The sequence below is a fragment of the Staurois parvus genome, unplaced genomic scaffold (genome assembly GCF_062004578.1).
Source record: "Staurois parvus isolate SC_StPar_1 unplaced genomic scaffold, SC_StPar_1.0 ptg000613l, whole genome shotgun sequence".
Taxonomy (NCBI): domain Eukaryota; kingdom Metazoa; phylum Chordata; class Amphibia; order Anura; family Ranidae; genus Staurois; species Staurois parvus.
The window spans coordinates 2101227-2125828 of record NW_028318409.1 but is presented as its reverse complement, the minus strand read 5'-3'; the positions used below and the strand labels follow the sequence as shown (position 1 = coordinate 2125828).

Below are 24602 nucleotides of genomic sequence, written 5' to 3'. Positions count from 1 at the left end.
CTGATTTACTATCGCTGTTCTAAAACTGCTTTTGATGTAAAGGGATGCTTTTTGGCCGCCATGGACTTTTCTAAGTTTCCAGGCAGAAAGAACAGTCAAAATGCAGGCAGGGCGCAGGACAAAGCAGTGGGGACAAAATGTATGTGAAATGCAGTGAAAAAGCAATGACAGCAAAAATGTCATTTTTTTAAAATTTCAAATTTCCCGCCGGTTCCGCCGCCCGAACGTTCTGACGTCACAGGTACTGGAACACGGAAGCCAGATGCCGGCATCCGCCGGAGGAGATGGACGGGGACGCTGCAGGGGACCCATCGTGGGAGCGAAGGACAAGGTAAGTGCTGCAGGGACCCCCAGAGAACGCTGCATGGTAAGCCTGAGTGTAGCTCGGGGTTACCGTTCTTGGTATAGAAATTCTACCCCGAGCTACACTCGGGAATACCGCCAAGGAGGTTAATAGGAGATCCAAGAACCTACGGCATCCTCCTTGCATAATGCAAAAAAGTGTATCACATAATAAAAAACAAAACCACATAGGCGTAGATTTACTAAAACTGGAGTGCAAAAATCTGGTGGAGCTGTGCATGGTAGCCAATCAGCTTTTAACTTCAGCTTGTTCAATCAAGCTTTGACAAAAAAAAACAACAAAAAACTGGAAGCCGATTGGTTTCAATGCAGAGCTGCCCCTGATTTTGCACTCTCCAGTTTTTTAATCAAGCAAACTTTTATTAAGAGGAACAGATATGCAGTCACAGTTCACATTTATCAATAAAAAGAAAAAAAAAAAAAACATAGGAAAAATGCACAAATAAATAAAGCAGTATACAAATTTTAGAGTCTTTGCCGCAGGCAAGGAAAGGAGGACCAGCATATGAGCAACCAACATAATAAGTTTATAAAAGATAGTTATTCCACCTCCTCCTCGTCACAAGTAGATGTAGAATCAAGCCATCTATCCCAAACCTTGTGATACTTAACAGGGCATCCTCTATGCATATAAATGACCTTTTTATATGGTAGAGTACTATTTACCGCAGCTATCCATTGTGAAAATGTATGTGTCTGCGCCTGCAACCACATACAGGCCAATAAAAGTCTAGCCACAAACAGCGTCTCATGCAAAAAAAAAAAGAGTCTGAAATTTGTCAGTTTCTGAACAAGGAAAAAGACCCAGTAGACACTGCTTAGGGCACAGGGTAAGGGGAGAGCCCATCCTGTCATGAAGGAACCGGACCACCTGGGACCAGTAGCCCCGTATGAGGGGGCAGGACCATAATAAATGAAAGAAAGTACTATCAGGGCAGGGGCGGACTGACCATTTGGAAACTCAGGCACTGCCCGAGGGCCCGGGGTCAGTAGGGGCCCCATGAGATGCCCCTGGTACCTTTTTCATAGGCTTTTTTTGAGTTTGGGAAAGGACACAGGGGCCCATGATCCCCATGAGTTGTCAGTCCGCCCCTGTATCAGGGTCTCCACATTTAGGGCAGAGTGGACTATATTGCGGCATGTATTTAGACATTCAAATTGGTGTCAAATAGGTTCTGTGTATAATATAAAGCTGAGTGAGGCGATCCGATAATCTCGGGGAAACCATCTTAGTCGAAGACAACACTTCCTCCCACATGTCCTCATTCAGCTCCCCCACGTCCACCTCCCAGCGGGCTTTAAGGCGATAAGCCAATAATGATGCAGAAGGTAAGAGTAATGCATTGTAGAATGTGGACGTGAGTTTCTTAGGTTCTGTGCCCAGGATCAGATCCAAGAGACAATTAGAATTAAATTGCAAAACAGAATTACCAAACTGGGCCCGCAGAGCATGACGGAGCTGGAGATAGCGGAAAAACATGAAATTAGGGAGATCATATTCCCCCTTAAGGTCTTGCAAAGATCTGACTCCCGCACTGGTGATGCACTCTCCCGTTTTAGTAAATCAATCCCACTGTATGTTAATTAATGCCACCAACTATTTATATATCAGGCACACCAAAATATAAATGGTTTTACTTCAAAAACTACATAGAACACTGCACTGAACAATCTTACCCAGGAGCCATGCATAAAGCCGCCGATTTAACGACATATCTCTGCGCAAGACCACACGCAGTGCTGCCGACAGGATCCGAATCATATCAGGACGGGTTGCCTAGGTAGCCAAAGCAAAAAAACAAAAAATTGCCCAAATCACTAAAATGTTTTAAAATGTGCTGTAAATATACCTCTAACCCAATACACTCCAAAAACAATCAGCAAATTTCAAACAAGTCCATCGTTACAGTGTCATAATTCATCAGCCACTATATAATAATTATACAGCTATGGCAACGATAAGTACTAGGTCTAAGAATTTGTTTTAAAATTTGTCATCTTAAAATTGACATTTAAAAAAGAAGTATTGGCTTTAAGAAAAAAAAATCATTATACTCACCTAGGTGGATTCAACTTCGATCTGATGCTGCATCTATCCCCCGCCTGATCAAACCGAGCGATTGAACACCACAATCATGTAATATGTAAACCACCTGCGCTACTCAGAATAATGCAGGCCATAGATGGATCGAAAATCAGCCGATTTTTCTTTAAAAAAATGAAAAATCGGTCGTTCAAGCGGCCGACGTTACCAGCAACGGTAAAAAAAAAAAATGGCAGATTTTCATCCCGTCTAGAGCCGGCAAAAAGTGTCCCTGCAGAGAGCTCCGCTATTTCTTTGACAGTTCCTTGACATTTATAGCAGTTGCAACAATGTATTTGTATCCATTTCGAATACAGATGTTTTTATTCAGAAACAAATAGATACAATGTTGCAACCGCTATAAATGTCAAGGAACTGTCAAAGAAATAGCGGAGCTCTCTGCAGGGACATTTTTTGCCGGACTGGAATTCCTCTTCTTCTTCATCCTCTTCTTCTTCTTCATCCTCTTCTTCATCATCTTCCTCTTCTTCATTTTCCTCTTCTTCTTCTTCATCCTCTTCTTCTTCATCATCCTCTTCTTCTTCATCTTCTTCTTCATCCTCTTCTTCATCCTCTTCTTCATCCTCCTCTTCTTTTTCTTTTTGTCTTCCTCTTGCAGGTCACTGCTCATGCGCAGATTTTTTTTATCGGTAAAAAGATCGGCCGATTTGCCCATCATTGCCGTGAAAATCGGCCGATTTTCTTCCAACTTTACCGATAAAAAAAATCTGCCAAAATACCGAAAAACGGCCGAACAATTAGCCCACTAACGATCCGAAAATTGGCCGATTTTATTTTCAGCCGAAAAATCGGCCGATTTTCGACCCATCTATCGCCTGCATTAAGATAAATATAAAGATCAGGAAGCTGCTATCACCTGGCTATATACCTGAATAAGTGGCAAACATAAAAAAGAAAATGGTGTTGCGCTTCCTTACACAGTACCTAAATACACTTAAATGGCATAATTAGTGCATAAATATAAATCTCAAATAAATTCTAACTAAAAGAAATATACACATCAAAAAAGGACAATATCATGTGATAATATGCAAAAAAATATATAAATGTGTAAACGAGAAATAGAAATCACACACTGGAGAAAATGGTGAGACAACATACATGCATACCTTTAAACGGAAAAAAGTGACATAAATCACAAATAAACACAGTGAAAATGGCATAAAATATGCCTGAAACAGTGCTGTGACCAGTAGACTCACAACTAGAGTGAATAATATACAGGGAGACTGTCAGCATAAAAATCTGACTCAAAACAAAATTTTCAGACCACACAAAGTCCTTCCACATAAATGTGTTACAAAATGTGATAAGTGACCGAAATAAACAATATATGACTTATGTGATCAAATCCCTAATTGGGACTTATTTATGTTAACATAAACAGTGTCACAACAATAGATCACAATGTGCTGCAAAAAACAAACAAAAAAAAAAACCCCTACTAGCCACATAATGCCACAAATATTGTGCCACTAAATAATATAATAATAATGAGCTACAAATGTCCCCATGTGCACTCTTCAAAGTGAAAAAAATTCCACGGTGATACAGGTGACATAGGTGAAAAAAATTGGAATCCGTCACCGGCTGGATTGCCCCCTCACTGTCATACAGCGACCCCAAAGGGCTAATAAGCATCCACATTATAAGGTGCAGCAATATGGCCAATCAGCATAAATGAATCCGGTTTAGCAGTAGTGGTGGTACCCCCCCTTATGGAACAATAGGTATGACCAATCCTGATATCAAAACTTCTTTTAGGCAGGATGATAAAATCAGCCAACTCACATACAGTCATGGCCGAAATTGTTGGCACCCTTGATATTTCTCCAGGAAATCATGTATTTCTCACGAAACGTATTGCATTAACACATGTTTTGCTATACACATGTTTATTCCCTTTGTGTGTATTGGGACAAAACAAAAAAAGGGAGGAAAGAAAGCAAATTCGACATAATGTCACACAAACCTCCAAAAATGGGCTGGACAAAAGTATTGGCACCCTTTCACAACTGCGGATAAATAAGAATGTTACAAGCATGTGATGCTCCTGTAAACTCACCTGGGGCAAGTAACAGGTGTGGGCAATATAGAAATCACACCTGAAAGCAGATAAAAAGGAGAGACGTTCACTTAACCTTTGCATTGTGTGTCTGTCTGTGCCACACTAAGCATGGACAACAGAAAGAGGAGACGAGAACTGTCTGAGGACCTGAGAACCAAAATTGTGGCAAAATATCAACAATCTCAAGGTTACAAGTCCATCTCCAGAGAACTAGATTTGCCTTTGTCCACAGTGCGCAACATTATCAAGAAGTTTGCAACCCATGGCACTGTAGCTAATCTCCCTGGTCGTGGACGGATGAGGAAAATTGATGAAAGATTGCAACGCAGAATAGTCCGGATGGTGGATAAGCAGCCCCAAACATGTTCCAAAGACATTCAAGCTGTCCTGCAGGCTCAGGGAGCATCAGTGTCAGCGCGAACTATCCGTCGACATTTAAATGAAATGAAACGCTATGGCAGGAGACCCAGGAGGACCCCACTGCTGACACAGAGACATAAAAAAGCAAGACTACAGTTTGCCAAAATGTACTTGAGTAAGCCAAAAGCCTTCTGGGAAAACGTCTTGTGGACAGATGAGACCAAGATAGAGCTTTTCGGTAAAGCACATCATTCTACTGTTTACCGAAAACGGAATGAGGCCTACAAAGAACAAAACACAGTACCTACGGTAAAATATGGTGGAGGTTCAATGATGTTTTGGGGTTGTTTTGCTGCCTCTGGCACTGGGTGCCTTGACTGTGTGCAAGGCATCATGAAATCTGAGGATTACCAAAGGATTTTGGGTCGCACTGTAGGGCCCAGTGTCAGAAAGCTGGGTTTGCGTCCAAGATCCTGGGTCTTCCAGCAGGACAATGACCCCAAACATACGTCAAAAAGCACTCAGAAATGGATGGCAAAGAAGCGCTGGAGAGTTCTGAAGTGGCCAGCAATGAGCCCAGATCTAAATCCCATTGAACACCTGTGGAGAGATCTTAAAATTGCTGTTGGGAAAAGGTGTCCTTCCAATAAGAGAGACCTGGAGCTGTTTGCAAAGGAAGAGTGGTCCAAAATTCCGGGTGAGAGGTGTCAGAAGCTTATTGATGGTTATAGGAAGCGACTGATTTCAGTTATGTTTTCCAAAGGGTGTGCAACCAAATATTAAGTTAAGGGTGCCAATACTTTTGTCCAGCCCATTTTTGGGGTTTTGTGTGACATTATGTCATATTTGCTTTTCTGCCTCTGTTTTATATTTGTTCCAATACATACAAAGGGAATAAACATGTGTATAGCAAAACATGTGTTAATGCAATACCTTTTTTGTGTGAAATACTTGATTTTCAGGAAAAATATCAAGGGTGCCAGCAATTTCGGCCATGACTGTATACAGTATATTGATAAGAAGAAGAGAATAGTGTAATACAAATTGCTCACTCACATTTCCATTGATAAAAACAAGCTTAGGGTAACCTGAGTGCTATCCTCTATCCCCATTTTTCTTTGTAAAATTAGCAGGCGATAATGATAATTTTAGAAAGAAAAATGGGGATAGAGGATAGCACTCAGGTTACCCTAAGCTTTGTAAGCTTGTTTTTATCAATGGAAATGTGAGTGAGCAATTTGTATTACACTATGGGAGGATTTCTCTTCTTCTTTCCAATATATATGTGAGTTGGCTGATTTTATCATCCTGCCTAAAAGAAATTTTGATATCAGGATTGGTCACACCTATTGTTCCATAAGGGGGATACCACCACTACTGCTAAACTGGATTAATTTATGCTGATTGGCCGTATTGCTGCACCTTATAGTGTGGACGCTTATCGGCCCTTTGGGGTCGCTGTATGAAGGTGAGGGGGCAATCCAGCCAGTGACGGATCCCAATTTTTTTCACCTGTATCACCGTGGAAGTGTTTTCACTTTGAAGAGTTCACATGGGGACATTTCTTGCTCATTATTATTATATTATTTAGTGGCACAATATTTGTGGCATTATGTGGTTATTAGGGTTTTTTTTAATGTTTTTTGTTTGTTTTTTTGCAGCACATTGTGATATATTGTTGTGACACTGTTTATGTATTTGTGTTCACATAAATAAGTCCCAATTAGGGATTTGATCACATAAGTCATATATTGTTTATTTTGGTCACTTATCACATTTTGTAACACATTTATGTGGAAGACTGTGTGGTCCAAAAATTTTGTTTTGAGTCAGATTTTTATCCAGACAGTCTCACTGTATATTATTCACACCGGTTGTGAGTCTTCTGGTCACGACACTGTTTCAGGCATATTTTATGCCATTTTCACTGTTTATGTCACTTTTTTCCATTTAAGGTATGCATGTACATTGTCTCACCATTTTCTCCAGTGTGTGATGTCTATTTCTCGTTTACACATTTATATAATTTTTTGCATATTATCACATGATATTGTTCTTTTTTAATGTGTATATTTTTTTTTGTTAGAATTTATTTGAGATTTATATTTATGCACTAATTATGGTATATAAGTGTATTTAAGCACTGTGTAAGGAAGCGCAACACCATTTTCTTTTTTATGAACACCACAATCGCTCTGCTCTGCCAGTCTCTGGCTCTCTGCTCTGCCCCTCCAGCACTCAATGCAGTGCTGGGCTGTGGAGTCGGTGGGAGGGGCTGGCTCAGGCTTTCAGCGGCTAGCTGAGAGGCTGAGCCATGTGCCGGTCCAACCTTCCAGACATATTCTGACCATTGGGTTGGGATCTTTTCAGAGCCTGGACCGGCTCTGTGATGTCAGCCGGCAGCAGACTTAAACCCACTGTTGGCTGAAAACAGGCCATAGGAGTTGTGGGAACTCGCTTCAAAGTGGTAGAGCTTTTCATTTAAAGCACACAGCGACTCACTTCTTTAAGGGCCTTTTTGCCCAATTTTATTTAAACAAATGTCCCGCAACATAAAGCTTCCCACGCAGGGGTATCCACCATCAAACAAAACAACGATTCAGCCTCCTGGCTTATACTCAGCTTGATGTCTGTCTCCTGCAGACTTCTTCAAGAATTATGGCTCTTGCACACAGCTAGTCTCTAGCAGCCCCTTGCTGCTTTTGGCTTCCACCTCTCCTTGGCGGAGCCCTCCTGACTCCTATCTTCCAGGTGGAGCCCTCCTGACTCCTATCTGCCGGGGTGGAGCCCAGAACCCTGATCCTGACTCTCTGAAAAGGCCCGCACACACCTGTGCAATCAGCCTCTTGGCCACTCCAACACCTGGTCCCAGGATTGGAGATTTCATCCCTCCCAAATCGCTTCGAAATCTCCAGCTCCCAAAAAGGACCTTACAAACAAAGGAGGAAAGTGAAAAGCCACTTTCCTCCATATCAAACCTTTACCCTGAAGCCCCTCAACCTGCCTTGTTGAGAATCAAGGGTGACAGATCGCCACACTGTCACAGAGTACAGAACTAACTGCACTCCTGTGATCCACTGGAGAAGTACAGTCAAAAAAGCTTTGGGTGTACTTACCCTTCAAGTAACTTTAAAAATCTGAAACTTTAAGAATTTGAATAAATCAATGCCATATCAAAATATTCAGCAACATAATGTACATTTATACAAAAAGGACAATGACTTAGCTCAATTATGCAAAAACGTAAAGGGGAAACACAGTTTTCCCTCCTCTTTGATCCCCAGTTATAAAAGTGTCTACAAAGTACCAATTACTGGTACAAAGTATCAGTAATTATAATTGGGTATATTACAATATGTTCTAAAATGTTAGTATAGGAAGGGGGCTAGTTTGTGGCAGGGGGTGATGCATCCTAATGGATAGGGGGTAACAATAGGGAAATTTGGATGGGGGGAGTGGTATCTATCAGAAGAGATTGGGCGTTCTCCGAATTCATCTCCAACCCAAACTCTCCCTTGTTTTTGTACCAATAAAAATGGGAATTTGGAGGTCACCTAGCTCATATCTATCCAGCACCGTTTCTACCCTTTTCATCCATGCATATGTCTCAGTGCTGTTGATCTCATGCAGCTCTCTGTAGCCATTTCCTGTCTACATGCACTCACTTCAGTAAGTGATGTAATATTTCTCTGCATAGGTTTCCTGACAGGGATAACAATGGACCATGAGTGTGCAATGTGTGTTGGCATAGCCACTTGTCTCCATTAGGAAAGCATGTCTAGGAGTGACAAAGCAGAACAACTGGGGGATAGAGACATGTGTTACCACCTTAGAGCAGGTAGTGTTGGAACAAGGACCTTCATGGCTGGATCACCAGATATTTTTAAAATTTTATAACTATTATGAAATCTGCAGACCTAAAAATAAGGAAAACAACCGTTTTAAACTACAATACCATGTTTAAGCTTCTATGAGATTTTGAGTTTACATATACTTTGGTTTCTATGGAACACCGACAAATTATTTTCAAAGTGTTCATAAACAGGACCAGTTGTATCTAACCTTTATGCTAATCTTTGCACTTGCTTTACATCTCTGTGAACCTCCTACTATACAGAGCCAATATATTTTTGGATATTAATCAGATTTATCCACAGGGGAAGAGATTGATAATATACCGATGGAGTGCTTTACACAATCGCCACAAAAAAACAACGGCTTTATAGAAACATGTATACTTTGTTCTACAGGAGAACATGTCTACTTAGTGACATATGGTCCTTCATAAGATCCGAGAGATTTCCAACACAACAGATTTATGAGAAATGCTAACTGGGAGTAAATAGGATAAATGTGGCAACGCTTTCCAGACGTGTAACAGAGAGAGAAGCTCAAAATACACCAAAATAGCTTTGTGTTACCAGGACACATATGGTCCTCATAGAGGTGTATGGCATTAAAAAAAAAAAGGCTTTAAGTGTTTGTAGCAGAAATTAGTTCTCACTATAGGATTGTACAGTAAGGTTTGAAAAATAGGATGAGAAGCTCCATTTTATAGAGAGATGTAAAGAAGAAACGCTTCAAGAAGGGCCCCATGATGTGCTTGGCCCCTGGTGGGTTCTTACTACAGCTGTTTCAGGCATATTGGACAAATGAAGATGGAAACAGAGCCGATTTGCCTACCAAATGGGCAGATTCTCAGCCTGTTTGAAAGTTTTAATGCTAAAATGTCAGGAATACATTGGAATCCCCCATAAAAATATTTATAGTTTGTAATCATGCAAGGGGATATCTTGCTTGGTATACACCCTCCTCCTTTATGGGACCTACATGGACCAGTAAGAAAATCTGATAGGCTCGAAAAAATTCAAGAAGGCATCTAGCCAAAGCTAGTCCCTAACCATCTGGAATGTTATAATGCTGTCAGCTGATATATTTGATTCATGAACCCTTAAAATGGCTCCTGGTGTGAGCACACTGGCTCCTGAATTATGCTTTAATATGTAAAACCATGAAAGAAAATAGAAATAAACTGCATATGGTTTTTATATGGATGCCAAACTACAATATGAATGCACCATACCATATGGTTAGCACTTCCACCTGGCAGCAATGGGGTCAGCGGTTCGATTGCTAGCCACAGCACTGTCTGCCTGGAGTTTGCATGTTCTCCCTGTGCCTGTATGGGTTTCCTTCGGGAACTCCAATTCCTACCACACGCCAACGACATGCTGGTAGGTTATTTGATTCCAGTTTAAATTGGCCATAGTATGTGTATGTATGAATGTGAGGTAGGGACCTTAGATTGTACATTTCTTGAGGGCAGGGTATAATGTGCATGCACAATATATATGTGAAGTGCAACGTAAATTGATGGTACTATATAAGTACCTGTAATAAATATATAAAGCCATTATTTAGGAAAGTTGGTGCAAAACTGGAGCTTCAGTCCAACTAATGAGATATTAGCTCCCACACAAAATAAGGACCGTGACTAGCACTATGGAACCAGCTCCACTTTTGCTCTGTTCATAAATCAACTAATTTAAAAGATTGCTTACATTTTGCCAAATATGTCTTACAAGAGTGCTCTAGAGTCAAACATTGGCAATGGATATAAAATTGACTTTGCCACCAGTACCTGACTCATATGGAATGGGAAGCAAAATAAGATGAGATCTAAAGTGCTCCTCTGAACCAGCACACTGGAGTCCTGCACAGATGTACTCACAGCTTCCACCTGAAATTGCAAAGGCAAAATGAAAAAAAAAATATAATGGAAGACATATAACAAACCAAAGATATACAGGATTGTGCACTAAAATATTTGCTTGTTATTTGGAACCTTTGTTTGATAGATTCTCATGTGGCCATACACAGGAAAAAACTGGTATGTGAATAATTATGCAGTAGACTTGCTTGGGTGTATTTATTACTGTATCACACTGTATTACGGGTTTCCAAGTTGCAATGCATTGTTGAATCTTTCAATTGTTAAAGTGACACTTTAACCAAGACTTTTTTTTAATTAAAAAAGAAAAGGGAAAAGCTTAGAACATTTGGCAGGTTTTACCGACTCCCCTCAATGAGACAGGAATGGGCTATCTCCCTAGGAGGGGCACATTCAGAATTATTAAAAGTTTCTAATCCTTCCCAATACTGTTTAAACATGGCTGCTATTGTGGTCTCTGTCTGCATTGAAGAGATTTCCTTTCCCTTCCTGGTCTGCTGATCACTGTTACTGAAACATTAAAGTGTTACTAAACCCGCAACAGTAAACTCTGTCTGTATATGCAGTAAAGCATGCATGTTATACTCACCGTGGAACCTAAGAGGTTAATACTCTGCATTGTGTAAAAAGGCCGTTTGATCCTGTTTTCTCTGCTACTCCTCTTGTTCAAATGTCCATGTTTTATCACCTGATAAGGCAGCCTGAACCCGTAGCCACATGCACATGTTCAGTTTAGTGTGTATTCTTAGAGAGGTTTTTTTTTTTCTTGGGAGAGTGCATGTAATCAGCACTGTCCAGACAGAGGTCAGGGGTTTTGCATCCTCCTACAGCAGAAATAAAACTCCTCCTACAAGCTTTAACCAGTGCTCTGCTGAAGTCGCAAGACTGCTCTAACTGCTGATTAGAAAAGGTATTTAGCAGTTTATATTCCCTAAAATAATTGCATTTCCATATTCTGTGTACTGTGGGAAACCAGATATAGTGAATGCAGGGTCCTGGGTGTAGTAACACTTTACTTAATGAACACCTTCCCCAATGGGAGTACTGACTGCAATAAAAAACTCAGAATTTTTAACCCTTTCCTATATAAGCCGTTGCAGATATTAGGCATGCTATACTCAACCAAATAAACGTTATCAGAATACAAAGAACATAGGTAGCATGCCCAGTCCCTCTCCTTCGGCTTGCACTTTCTATTCACTTACTATTTTAGCTGTTGCAGTCAAAAACTGAGCATATGAACAGTGTTTGTAAACACTACTCAGAAGTGTGATTAAAATACAAAGCAACATTACTGTTACGTTAAAAGTATTCTTTCAAATAAAGGTGGGCAGTGAGCAAAGAGCTAGTCACCAGTATTGTTCATGATCTTCCTGAAGCTAATTTTCCCCATTACTGACTTAACGAGCCTCATTCTGTCCCTCTTTGTGTGGAGGGGCCCATAGTTAGGCCAGAGCTTTGCTTCTCATTTCAGAAATTCCAACAAGGAAAACAGTGAGCAGCACAGTAGTGAGATCAAGAAATATCACTCCAAATCTCCTTGCACTAGCAGTCAGAGGCAGCAGTGCCTTAAATCTCACACAGCAGTCATATAGCCATGAGTCTTTCTGCTGAGGCACCCCCTTGCTTACCAGCAAGGACACTGCTGTTTTTTTGCAAGGAATTCCAGAAAAAATAGTACATTTTGTCAGGGAACTGCTTATGCAAAAAACCTTTCAGAATTTTCTCTATAACAACAATTAGTCACTTTTTGAGTAGAGTTTCACCCTATAACTAAACTCCTCTGATAGATGGAGACTGTTGCAGGAAAGAAAATCGCTCAATTCCAACATTAACACAATGTCAATGGGGGCATCCCTCCCACTGAGCCATTGTGTTGTCCCGGAAGAGGGTAGCGAGGGGAGTCGTCTTCGCTGGGAGAACACAGTGATTACTGCTATAATAGCCGCTAGCAATAATCGCATGTAAAATCTGACAGGCTTGTTGATCAATCAATCAACTTGGGTACATTCAGCCTGTCCGTACATGGTTTAAATCTTGGCCAGTCCCTGCTGAACCAGCTGAGATTCGAACTATGGCCGGCTTTAAGGCCCACGAGGTGCATGCCACCTCATGGACCTATCTCTTGAACTAACATATGACATGTATTGTTCTCAGTGCAGAACCTTCAAATGTCAAATGGGAATAAATCACATTAGCAAAATAAAGAAAACATAATCCTTTCAACGTTGAAAACAAAGACAACCATAAAATCCTCCAACAGGTAACCCTTATATCCTGTATATGCATAAAAGTCATGTGACGATGTCGAAAGCAGGCAACTAGGAATCACAAAACCCATTGGGGTTGATTTATTGAAGGAAAATAGACTGTGTATTTTGCAAGTGCAGTTGCGCTCATTTTCTCTAGAGCTATGTAAATGTGTTGAAGCTTTGCGGATTTTCATCCAATCATGTGCAAGCATTAGGTATTGTTTACAAAGTGAAGATTCGCCACATTAACTAAGCTCTGGGGACAAAAAGTGCAAATGCATTTGCAAAGTCTATTTGCACAATCTATTTGCCTTTAGTAAATTAATCTTTAAGCAGAGACTTCCACCGTCTACCAGGCATCCAATAAATAGGAGATGACAATATGTTATAAAAAAAGTGATACCGACAAGCTCAACTCTCACAAGCATAACAAGTGTATTTTAATTACTGTGCATTATTTGTATTTTTTCCAAATTTCAAGGTATTCAGACTTTTAGCTTAAATTCACAAAGATTATGGCACAGTTTATGGCTCCTTACTACTAGCTTTAGGCAGGTGATAACTGTGAGCTTTAATCAGATAACCATTTAGGAATGCAAGAAAATGAGACTTTGAGGTAGTGATAAAATAACCCATTGTTAGATGACATTGCTGGCTTTATTGTGAGTTTCCTGGTTTTACCTAGTATCAATACATTTGAATCACAAACCCAGAATAAACATGTTGTAAAGGTGTCAGTAACACAAAAGGAACTGGATCAATGAGATTAGCATGACAGCTAGGGAACTATCTTTCATAAAAGGAGAGGTCAGCAATGACAGACAAAATAATTATTTTTGTAACAGGTGTACTTCAATATATCTATTGTTTTTTTGTTGTATCTATTATAGTAATTTTTTCTACACAACACAAAAGTATGTGGGTGCTAAGGGAGGCACATGAGACACTGTCACCTTGGCCATGCAGCATGAAGTGACAACATCTCTGCAAATAGTCCTTCTTCTCTCAACCTGACCCCATTACCCCCTACCAGCCCTCCCCTGCCACTCTCTCCGTCTCCGCAACCATCCAGAACACCCAACACTTCTGGGTATTGAGAAGCATGTAACCGTGCTTGGGTCTAAAAGCCAATTGCTGGGCCCAAGTACTGTCACATGACCAGAAGACTGATGCCATCACTCCCTTTAAAAAAAAGAAAAGCAACAGAATTGCTTAATACAACAGTACCATTAATTCAATGTCACTTCCTATGATGTACAGCTGATCTTCCATTGATAGTTTCCGATTCAGGTGTGATAAGACATAGGTGATGCCAGGAAGGCGCACAGCAGGGCTGGTGAGGAGACTGCCCCACAGGGCACCGTAAAAAGCCGACTGCTCCACAGCTGAGGCCACTTTCTCCAAGAGGGTGTTGGTTCTGAAAAAGAGCATGTACATTATCCCAAAAACTAAAAATGACATATACTGTACACATAGATATATAGACAAAATACATACCCTACTCTTGTATGCAGAGTAATCTTTTCCTTTATCTACGCCTATCTTGTATTTTTGTATTTCAATTGTTTGGAGCATGTTTATTACTACGCTACAGTTCCTCAACTTTACTAACTGACATAAGCCAAGGTTTACATTTGACAATACGGCAGCTGTTCCAGTAGGGTCTGGTGATCCACATATATAAAAGTCATGATTTCACCATTATGTTTAAAAAGTCAGTAATGCTCAAAATAGATCCAAAATTGTCTGGATCCGAATACAGCTAACCCAGAATTTTTACCTATAATGTTAAACCCATTATAAGAAATAAAAAAAGCTTGTGGGCTCTTTCTGTAATCAAATGGTGGTTTTGCTTACCTGTCATAATATTCAGAGCCCTCTTCCAAGCCAGGCAGAATACCAGTGAGCAGTCCTTGTAGGCCTGGCTTTAAGGTCTTGCCCAGAGGTAGATAGTACATCTCATACAAACTAAGTAATACTGGTTTCACAGACATTGCAGCATTTGTAAGCAGAGGGAAAAGACCAGCGCTAAAAAAAAAAAAAAACATCAAAAGGAGAGATAATTAAGGACAATGTCTAGAAGCAGAAATATTAACACACTCCAAAAAGGTACTTAGACCATATACTTGTTTTATAACAGTAATCTAAAGGTTACAGTTTTAGCTCTTTTACTTACCTGTATAGGAAGAGATCTTTGGCGAGGCGCTTTGGTCCAATAATTTTGAAAATGATTTCGTAAGTTTCCAGCGCTTTCCTGTGAACTCCACCTGGCAACGCTGGATGAAGACATTGTGCCAGCCGTTTCCCTATGGTTAACTTTCTAGGGACCACTTGATATTTCGCATTGTTCTGTAAAACCTATAAAAAAACAACATTTTTTAGAAGGTCACGACTGATAACTAACTGAAGTTCTCTTGTAATTGCCTAGATTGTCAATTCTGTTTTCATTTGTCAATGCCTATATATATATACGGTATATATATACAGTGGGGATCGAAAGTTTGGGCACCCCAGCTAAAAATTTGTATTAATGTGCATAAAGAAGCCAAGGAAAGATGGAAAAATCTCCAAAAGGCATCAAATTACAGATTAGACATTCTTATAATATGTCAACAAAAGTTAGATTTTATTTCCATCATTTACACTTTCAAAATAACAGAAAACAAAAAAATTGCGTCTGCAAAGGTTTGGGCACCCTGCAGAGTTAATATCTTGTACTGCCCCCTTTGGCAAGTATCACAGCTTGTAAATGCTTTTTGTAGCCAGCCAAGAGTCTTTCAATTCTTGTTTGGGGTATCTTTGCCCATTCTTCCTTACAAAAGTCTTCCAGTTCTTTGAGATTTCTGGGCTGTCTGTCACGCACTGCTCTTTTAAGGTCTATCCATAGATTTTCAATTATGTTGAGGTCAGGAGATTGTGAAGGCCATGGCAAAACCTTCAGTTTATGCCTCTTGATGTAATCCCCCGTGGATTTCGAGGTGTGTTTAGGATCATTATCCATTTGTAGAAGCCATCCTCTCTTTAACTTCAGCTTTTTCACAGATGGCATCAAGTTACCATCCAAAATTTGCTGAAATTTTATTGAATCCATTTTTCCTTCTACTCGTGAGATGTTCCCTGTGCACACAACCCCAAAGCATGATTGATCCAACCCCATGCTTAACAGTTGGACAGAGGTTCTTTTCATTAAATTCTGTGCCCCTTCTCCAAACGTACCTTTGCTCATTCCGGCCAAAAAGTTCAATTTTAACCTCATTGGTCCACAGAACTTGTTTCCAAAATGCATCAGGCTTGTCTATATGTTCATTTGCAAAGTTCAAACAATGATTTTTGTGGTGAGGACGTAGAAGAGGTTTTCTTCTGATGACTCTTCCATGAAGATCATATTTGTACAAGTATCTCTTTATAGTGGAATAGTGTACCACAACTCCAGTGTCTGCCAGATCTTTCTGGAGGGATCGTGCAGTCAAATGTGGGTTTTGAATTGTTTTTCTCACAATCCTGCGAGCTGTTCTGTCTGATATTTTTCTTGGTCTTCCAGATCTTGCTTTAACTTCCACTGTTCCTGATGACTGCCGTTTCTTAATTACATTCCGAACAGAGGATATTGACATCTGAAAACGCTTTGCTATCTTCTTATAGCCTTCTCCAGCTTTGTGAGCGTCAACTATTTTCAGTTTCAGTTTTCTAGACAACTGCTTAGAAGAACCCATGGTGCTGATTGTTGGGGCAAGGTCAGATGAGTCTGGGCATTTAAAACCTTTGAGATTGACATTGACAGACGATGATTGAGAACAATCCATGACACTGGCAGGTCTCAGCTTTGCAAAGGGGGCAGTGCATGCTATAAATTCTGCAGGGTGCCCAAACTTTTGCAGACGCCATTTTTTTGTTTTCTGTTATTTTGAAAGTGTAAATGATGGAAATAAAATCTAACTTTTGTTGACATATTATAAGAATGTCTAATCTGTAATTTGATGCCTTTTGGAGATTTTTCCATCTTTCCTTGGCTTCTTTATGCACATTAATACAAATTTTTAGCTGGGGTGCCCAAACATTCGATCCCCACTGTATATATATATATATATATATATATATATATATATATATATATATATATATATATATATATATATATATATATATATATATACACACACCGTATTTTCCGGGGTATAAGACGACTTTTCAACCCATGAAAGTCTTCTGAAAAGTCGGGGGTCGTCTTATACGCCGGTATACGGCGAGCCGGCACTTTTTCGAGAGGCGGCGCCGCCCCCCTCCTCCTCCTCCAACGGACACTAAGTACAGGGGTGGGCAGAGAAGCTGCTGTACCTTACCTGGCTCCGGTCCCGGTCCCACGACGATCCGGTCCAGGAAGCGCGGCTGCTCCTTCTTTCAGTTCGGACGCTCAATGGTCGCTCGGCTCCGCCTCCTCACCGGTGATTGGGCACCAGCACTGGAAAGGCACACAGGAGACCAATCACCGGTGAGGAGGCGGAGTTGAGCGGCCCCGCGAAAATCGAGCGGCCGAACTAAAAGAAGGAGCAGCTGCTCTTCTCCCCCACTGACACGAACGATGGGGCACTATTCCTCCTCCACACTGACACCAACGATGAGGCACTGTTCCTCTCCCACTGACACCAACGATGGGGCACTATTCCTCCTCCACACTGACACCAACGATGAGGCACTGTTCCTCCCCCACTGACACCAATGATGGGGTACTATTCCTCCTCCACACTGACACCAACGATGAGGCACTGTTCCTCCCCCACTGACACCAATGATGGGGCACTATTCTCCCCACTGATACCAATGATGGGACACTATTCCTCCCACTGACACCAATGATGGGGTGCTATTCCTCCCACTGACACCAATGATGGAGCACTATTCCTCCCACTGACACTAATGATGGGACACTATTCCTCCCACTGACACCAATGATGGGGCACGATTCTTCCCACTGACACCAATGAAGGGGCACTATTCCTCCCACTGACTAATGATGGGGCACTATTCCTCCCACTGACACTAATGATGGGACACTATTCCTCACACACTGACACTAATGATGGGGCACCATCATTGGTGTCAGTGGGAGGAATAGTGTCCCATCATTGGTATCAGTGGGAGGAATAGTGCCCCATCATTAGTGTCAGTGAATGAAATAGTGCCCCATCATTGGTGTCAGTGGGAGGAGTAGTGCCTCATCATTGGTGTTAGTGGGAGGAATAGTGTCCCATCATTGGAATACCATACTGAAATAGCATACCATATTGAAATCAAATCTGATGTTTTTTTATTTGGTGTGCGTTGGAAGAGGGGTAGTCTTATACGGCGAGTATAGCTCAAACCCTATATTTTAACAGGAAAAGTAGGGGGTCGTCTTATACGCCGGAAAATACGGTATATATGGGCGGACTGACCATTTGGAAACTCGGGCACTGCCCGGGGTCAGTAGGGGGCCCCATGAGATGCCCCTGGTACCTTTTTCATAGACGTTTTAGAGTTTGGGCAAGGACACAGGGGCCCCATGATCCCCTATGAGTTGTCAGTCCGCCGCAGAGCATATATATATATATATATATATATATATATATATTACACATACATACATACATATACATACACACACACACACACACACACACACACATAAACACTATATTGCCAAATGTATTGGGACATCCCTCCAAATCATTGGATTCAGGTGCTCCAGTCACCTCCATGGACACAGATATATAAAAATCAAGCACCTAGGCATGCAGACTGCTTCTACAAACATTTGTGAAAGAATGGGTTGCTCTCAGGAGCTCAGTGAATTCAAGGGTGGTAACGTGATAGGTTGCCACCTGTGCAATAAGACCATCCGTGAAATTTCCTTGCTACTAAATATTCCATGGTAAACTGTTTGTGATATTATAACAAAGTGGAAGTAAGGGGGAAAAACCGCAACTCAGCCATGAAGTGGTAGACCAAGTAAAATGACAGAGCAGGGTCAGCGCATGCTGAAGCACACAGTGCGCAGAAGTTGCCAACTGTCTGCAGAGTCAAAAGCTGAAGACTTCCAAACTTCATGTGGCCTTCAGAGTAGCATAACAACAGTGCGTAGAGAGCTTCATGAATGGGTTTCCATGGCCGAGTAGCTGCATCTAAGCCTAACATCACCAAGTGCAATGTAAAGTGTCGGATGCAGTGGTGTAAAGCAGGTTGCCACTGGAGCAGTAGAGAAGTGTTCTCTGGAGTAACGAATCACGCTTCTCTGTCTGGCAATCTGATGGTTGTGTCTGGGTTGCCTGAGTGCATTGTGCCAAGCGTAAAGTTTGGTGGAGGGTGGATTATGGTGTGGGGTTGTTGTTCAGGGGTTGGGCTTGGCCCCTTAGTTCTGGTGAAGGGCATTCTTCAGGCATCAGCATACCAAGACATTTTGGACAATTTCATGCTCCCAACTTTGTGGTAACAGTTTGAGGATGGTCCTTCTTGTTCCAACATGACTGCGCACTGGTGCACAAAGCAAGGTCCATGAATAGCGAGTTTGGGGTGGAGGAACTTGACTGGCCTGAACAGAGTCCTGACCTCAACCCGATAGAACACCTTTGGGATGAATTAGAGCACAGAGTATGAGCCAGGTCTTCTCATCTGACATCAGTGCCTGAGCTCACAAATGCACTTCTAGAAGAGTTGAAGTTGTTATAGCAGCAGGGAGGGCCAACTCAATATTGAACCCTACAGATTAAGACTGGGATGCCATTAAGGTTCATGTGCGTGTAAAGGCAGGCATCCCAATACTTTTGCCAATATAGTGTGTATATACACTGCTCAAACAAATTAAAAGGACACTTTGAAAACACATCAGATCTCAAAAGGGAAAAATATCATGCTGGATAGCTATACTTATATGGACTGGGTAATGTGTTAGGAACATAAGGATGCCCCATTGTTTGATGGAAATGTGATTGTCTGGATTTTTTTTCTCATTTTGTCTCTCATAGTTGAGGTCTACCTATGATGCCAATTACAGGCCCCTCATCATTTTAAGTGGGAGAACTTGCACAATTGGTAGCTGACTAAATACTTTTTTACCCCACTGTAGTTACGTAGCTAGTCTGGCTGAAAAAAGACAAAAGTTCATCCAGCTTAACCATAAAAAAAAAAAAAAAAGTTATAATCTTATACCTACAGTTGATCCAGAGGAAGGCAAAAAAAAACCCCCAGCAAAGCATGATCCAATTTGCTCTTGCAGGGGAAAAAATTCCTTCCTGATCCCCTGGAGAGGCAATCGGATATTCCCTGGATCAACTTTACCTATAACATGTTAGTAACCAGTTATATTCTGTGAATCCAAGAAAGAATCCAGGCCTTTTTTAAAGAAATCCACTGAGCTGGCCAGAACCAACTCTTGAGGGAGTCTATTCCACATTTTCACAGCTCTTACTGTGAAGAAACCTTATCATATTTGGAGATTACATTTCTTCTCCTCCAGACATAGAGAGTGCCCCCTTGTGCTCTGTGATGACCTCAAGGTGAATAACTCTGCCCCCAAGTTCACTCTATGAACCACTGATGTATTTATATATGTTGATCATATCCCCCCTTAATCTCCTCTTCTCAAGAGAGAATAAATTCAGTTCCTTTAATCTTTCCTCATAGCTGAGCTCCTCCATGCCTCTTATCAGTTTAGTTGCCCTTCTCTGTACTTTCTCCAGTTTCCCAATGTTCTTTTTGTGAATTGGTGCCCAAAACTGAACTGCATATTCCAGATAAGGTATTACTAATGACTTGTACAGGGGTAAAATGATATCTCTCTCTCTGGAGTCTATACCTCTTTTAATACAAGAGAGGATTTTGCTCGCTTTAGAAACCGCATCTTGTCATTGCATGCCATTATTAAGCTTGTGATCTACCAGAACTCCCAGATCCTTCTCCACCATTGATTCCCCCAGTTGTACCCCCCTAGTATGTATGATGCATGCATAATCTTGGCCCCAAGTGCATAACCTTACATTTATCAACATTAAACCTCATTTGCCACATAGTTGCCCAATTAAACAGTGCATTGAGGTTGGCTTGTAAATTGGAGAAATCCTGTAAGCATGGTGTCATCTGCAAAGACTGTATTTTTAATCTCAGACCCTATATAGTTTATAAATATATTAAAAAGTAAGGTTCCAACGCTGAACCCTGGGGTACACCACTAGCAACCCTAGACCATGCAGAGTACTACATTTAAGAGCTGTAATTCCTAAACCCTTCCTCCAATTTGGATGTACATACCCTCAAATTAAACCTGAGAGTGTTCACTTTCAGCCCATATCCATTATAGAACTATAGCTTGAAAATGTTTTGGTAAATACCTGAAAAAATATTGTGCCTGTGTCCAAATATATATGGACCTAACTGTATATTATTAACCTTACTTTCATGTAATGAGCTAAACAAATGTTCTATAAAATTCAGTTTTGGCAAAATTTGGGAAATTTTTCTTGTGTTCATTGAGATATTGATTAAAATCTTACTTTTCAAAAGGGGTGTACTCATTTGTGCTGAGCACTGTGTGTGTGTGTATGTATATATACTGCATATATTTATATTATATATACACACGCAGGGGTGTTGGATTCCTATTGTCCGACGCCCGGGGTATAGAGATACATAGTTAGTCTGGCTGAAAGACGACAAAAGTCCATCCAGTTCAACCATTAAAAAAAAAAAAAAGTTATAATCCTATACCCACAGTTGATCCAGAGGAAGGCAAAAGCATGATCCAATTTGCTTCTGCTGTGAAAAAAATTCCTTCCTGATCCCCCGAGAGGCAATCGGATATTCCCTGGATCAACTTTACCTATAAATAGTAACCAGTTATATTCTGTGTATCTAAGAAAGAATCCAGGCCTTTTTTAAAGCAATCCACTGAGCTGGCCAGAATCAACTCTTGAGGGAGTCTATTCCACATTTTCACAGCTCTTACTGTGAAGAAACCTTTCCGTTTTTGCAGATTAAATCTATCTTCCTCCAGACGTAAAGAGTGCCCCCCTCTGTGATGACCTCAGGGTGAATAACTCTACACCGAGTGCACTATATGAACCACTGATGTATTTATACATGTTGATCATTTCCCCCTTAATCTCCTCTTCTCACGAGAGAAAAAATTCAGTTCCTCCAATGTTCTTTTTGTGAATTAGTGCTCAAAACTGAACTGCATATTCCAGATGAGGTGTTAATAATGATTTGTACAGGGGTAGCATGTAGTTCCAGGAGCCAGGCAGGTAGTCTTTTTCAACCTTTAGCCGTGCTGCGGGTAAGCAGCGGGCTCACCTGTCAGATGGAAGCATTTGGCGACTGCTTTCACACAGTGCCAGCCTCTACGCAACCCCCCTGCGAGGTTTCCTGGGCACCGCTTGCCCACCTGCGGGCCCGGCTCGCCGTCGGCTAGAGGGGAGGTAGAAGACCCTGCTGACCCGGAAGTGACATTATGACGTCACTTCCGGGTCCCCGTTGAGAGATTGTAATGCAATCCCTGGGAAAGAATGTAATGTGGTGAGATGTGCACCGCATTATATTCAGTGGAGCAGAGGGGAGACATCCAGGGTCTTTTAGAACTTGGATGTCTGAAAGAGAACTTGTCACCAAAAATCATCACATAGGGGACTTTGTCCCCTATCTGATGAAAAACAAATTGTAAAAAAAAAAAAATGTATTTTTTTTTTTTAATTGTAAAAAAATGAAAGTTACACCGAAGCACATACCATCCCCCTCCAAAAAAATATTGAGGCCCCACCCCCACATATATGCACATACAAACGGAAAAGAATAAGGTGGGGTGCCAACGCATGAAACCATCTATTGCGATACACATGTCACATAGCGATACATATGTCACAAAGCCCCAGACATTCCTAAAATCACGTCCGACTTAAATACGGTTTTGGTTAAAATGTTTTGTTTTTTTTTATCAGGACAAGTAGATTGTCATGAGGGACAAGTAGATTGGGGAACCGATTAAGTCCCTGTGCAAGTAGTTTTTAAAAAAATGTCCACCCCCTATAAAGTGAATAACTTTGATTGTTTTGTTACAATGACACCTGAAAGTAGGTGAGATACAGTTGTGTTCAAAATAATAGCAGTGTGTTGAAAAAAAAGAATAAAGCTCAAAATCCTTCTAATAGCTTTTATTTCCATACACACAAATGCATTGGGAACACTACACATTCTATTCCAAATCAAAACATCAAGAAAAATATATAAAATTTGTGTTGTTCCTCTAAAGAAATTGAAAAAAAGTGAATATTAGAATGTTCAAAAAAATAGCAGTGTTTGTATTCTTTACAAACTCAAACATTCACTATATAAACTGAAAAATGTTTGAAGATTTTGCTTTCCTTTGAATCACTTAATATTTAGTTGTATAAGCACTGTTTCTGAGAACTGCTGTACATCTGTGTTGCATGGAGTCAACCAACTTAACTTCTGGCACCTGTGAACAGGTATTCCAGCCCAGGATGATTGGACTACATTCCACAGTTCTTCTCTATTTCTTGGTTTTGCCTCAGAAACTTCATTTTTGATTTCACTGCACAAGTTTTCTATTAAATTAAGATCTGGAGATTGGGCTGGCCACTCCATAAGGTCAATCTTGTTGGTCTGGAACCAAGATGTTGCACGTTTACTGGTGTGTTTGGGGTCGTTGTCTTGTTGGAACACCCATTTCAAGGGCATTTCCTCTTCAGCATAAGGCAGCATGACCTCTTCAAGTATTCTGATGTATTCAAACTGATCCATGATCCCTGGTATGCGATAAATAGGCCCAACACCATAGAATGAGAAACATCCCCATATCATGATGATTGCGCAACCATGCTTTACTGTCTTCACAGTGTACTGTGGCTTGAATTCAGTGTTTGGGGGTCGTCTGACAAACTGTCTCCGGCCACTAGACCCAAAAAGAACAATCTTACTTTCATCAGTCCACAAAATGTTGCGCCATTTCTCTTTAGGCCAGTCAATGTGCTGTTTGGCAAATTGTAACCTCTTCAGCACGTCTTTTTTCAACAGTGGGACTTTGCGGGGGCTTCTTGCAGATATCTTGGCTTCACATAGGTGTCTTCTAATTGTAACAGTACTCACAGGTAACTTTAGATCTTCTTTGATCTTCCTGGAGCTGATTGTTGGCTGAGTCCTTGCCATTTTGGCTATTCTTCTATCCATTTGAATGGTAGTTTTTCCGCTTTCTTCCACGTCTTTCAGGTTTTGGTTGCCATTTTAAAGCATTTGCGATCATTTTAGCTGAGCAGCCTATCATTTTCTGCACTTCTTTATATGTTTTCCCCTCTCCAATCAACTTTTTAGTCAAGGTACGCTGTCCTGGAACGACCAATTTTCCTCAGAATTTCAGAGAGAAATGCACTGTAACCAGCATGTACAACATTTGCTGCCTTCCTTCCTTAAATAAGGGCAATAATTGCCACCTGTTTTTCAAAGAATGAATGACCTCACTAATAGAACTCCACACTGCTATTATTTTGAACATGCCCCTTTCAATTAGTGATTCAATTACACAGAATCAGCAGCATGCATGTCATGACTGTTGGGTCTGTTGGATTTCTATTACTCTACTACACCTGCTAGTAAATTATTTTCCATGTAGAAATATAATTTCTACCAAAAACAGTGACTGATCAGGTTAGTGATGTCTGACTGCTATTATTTTGAACACAACTG

At 40.8% G+C, this 24602-nt stretch overlaps 1 protein-coding gene across 3 annotated transcripts in view; it reads right to left on the bottom strand.

Annotated features, from left to right (window-relative positions):
• The window catches only part of DOP1A (DOP1 leucine zipper like protein A), a 119388-nt gene that overhangs the window by 65485 nt on the left and 29301 nt on the right, over window positions 1-24602 (bottom strand). For all 3 annotated transcript variants that reach the window (XM_089693097.1, XM_089693099.1, XM_089693098.1), the window contains exons 3-7: window positions 15055-15236; window positions 14736-14906; window positions 14106-14295; window positions 10537-10635; window positions 2041-2140 (exon numbers count right to left, since the gene is read on the bottom strand). In XM_089693097.1, the coding sequence (XP_089549223.1) occupies window positions 2041-2140; window positions 10537-10635; window positions 14106-14295; window positions 14736-14906; window positions 15055-15236 (742 nt within the window). The remainder of the gene's footprint in view (window positions 1-2040; window positions 2141-10536; window positions 10636-14105; window positions 14296-14735; window positions 14907-15054; window positions 15237-24602) is intronic.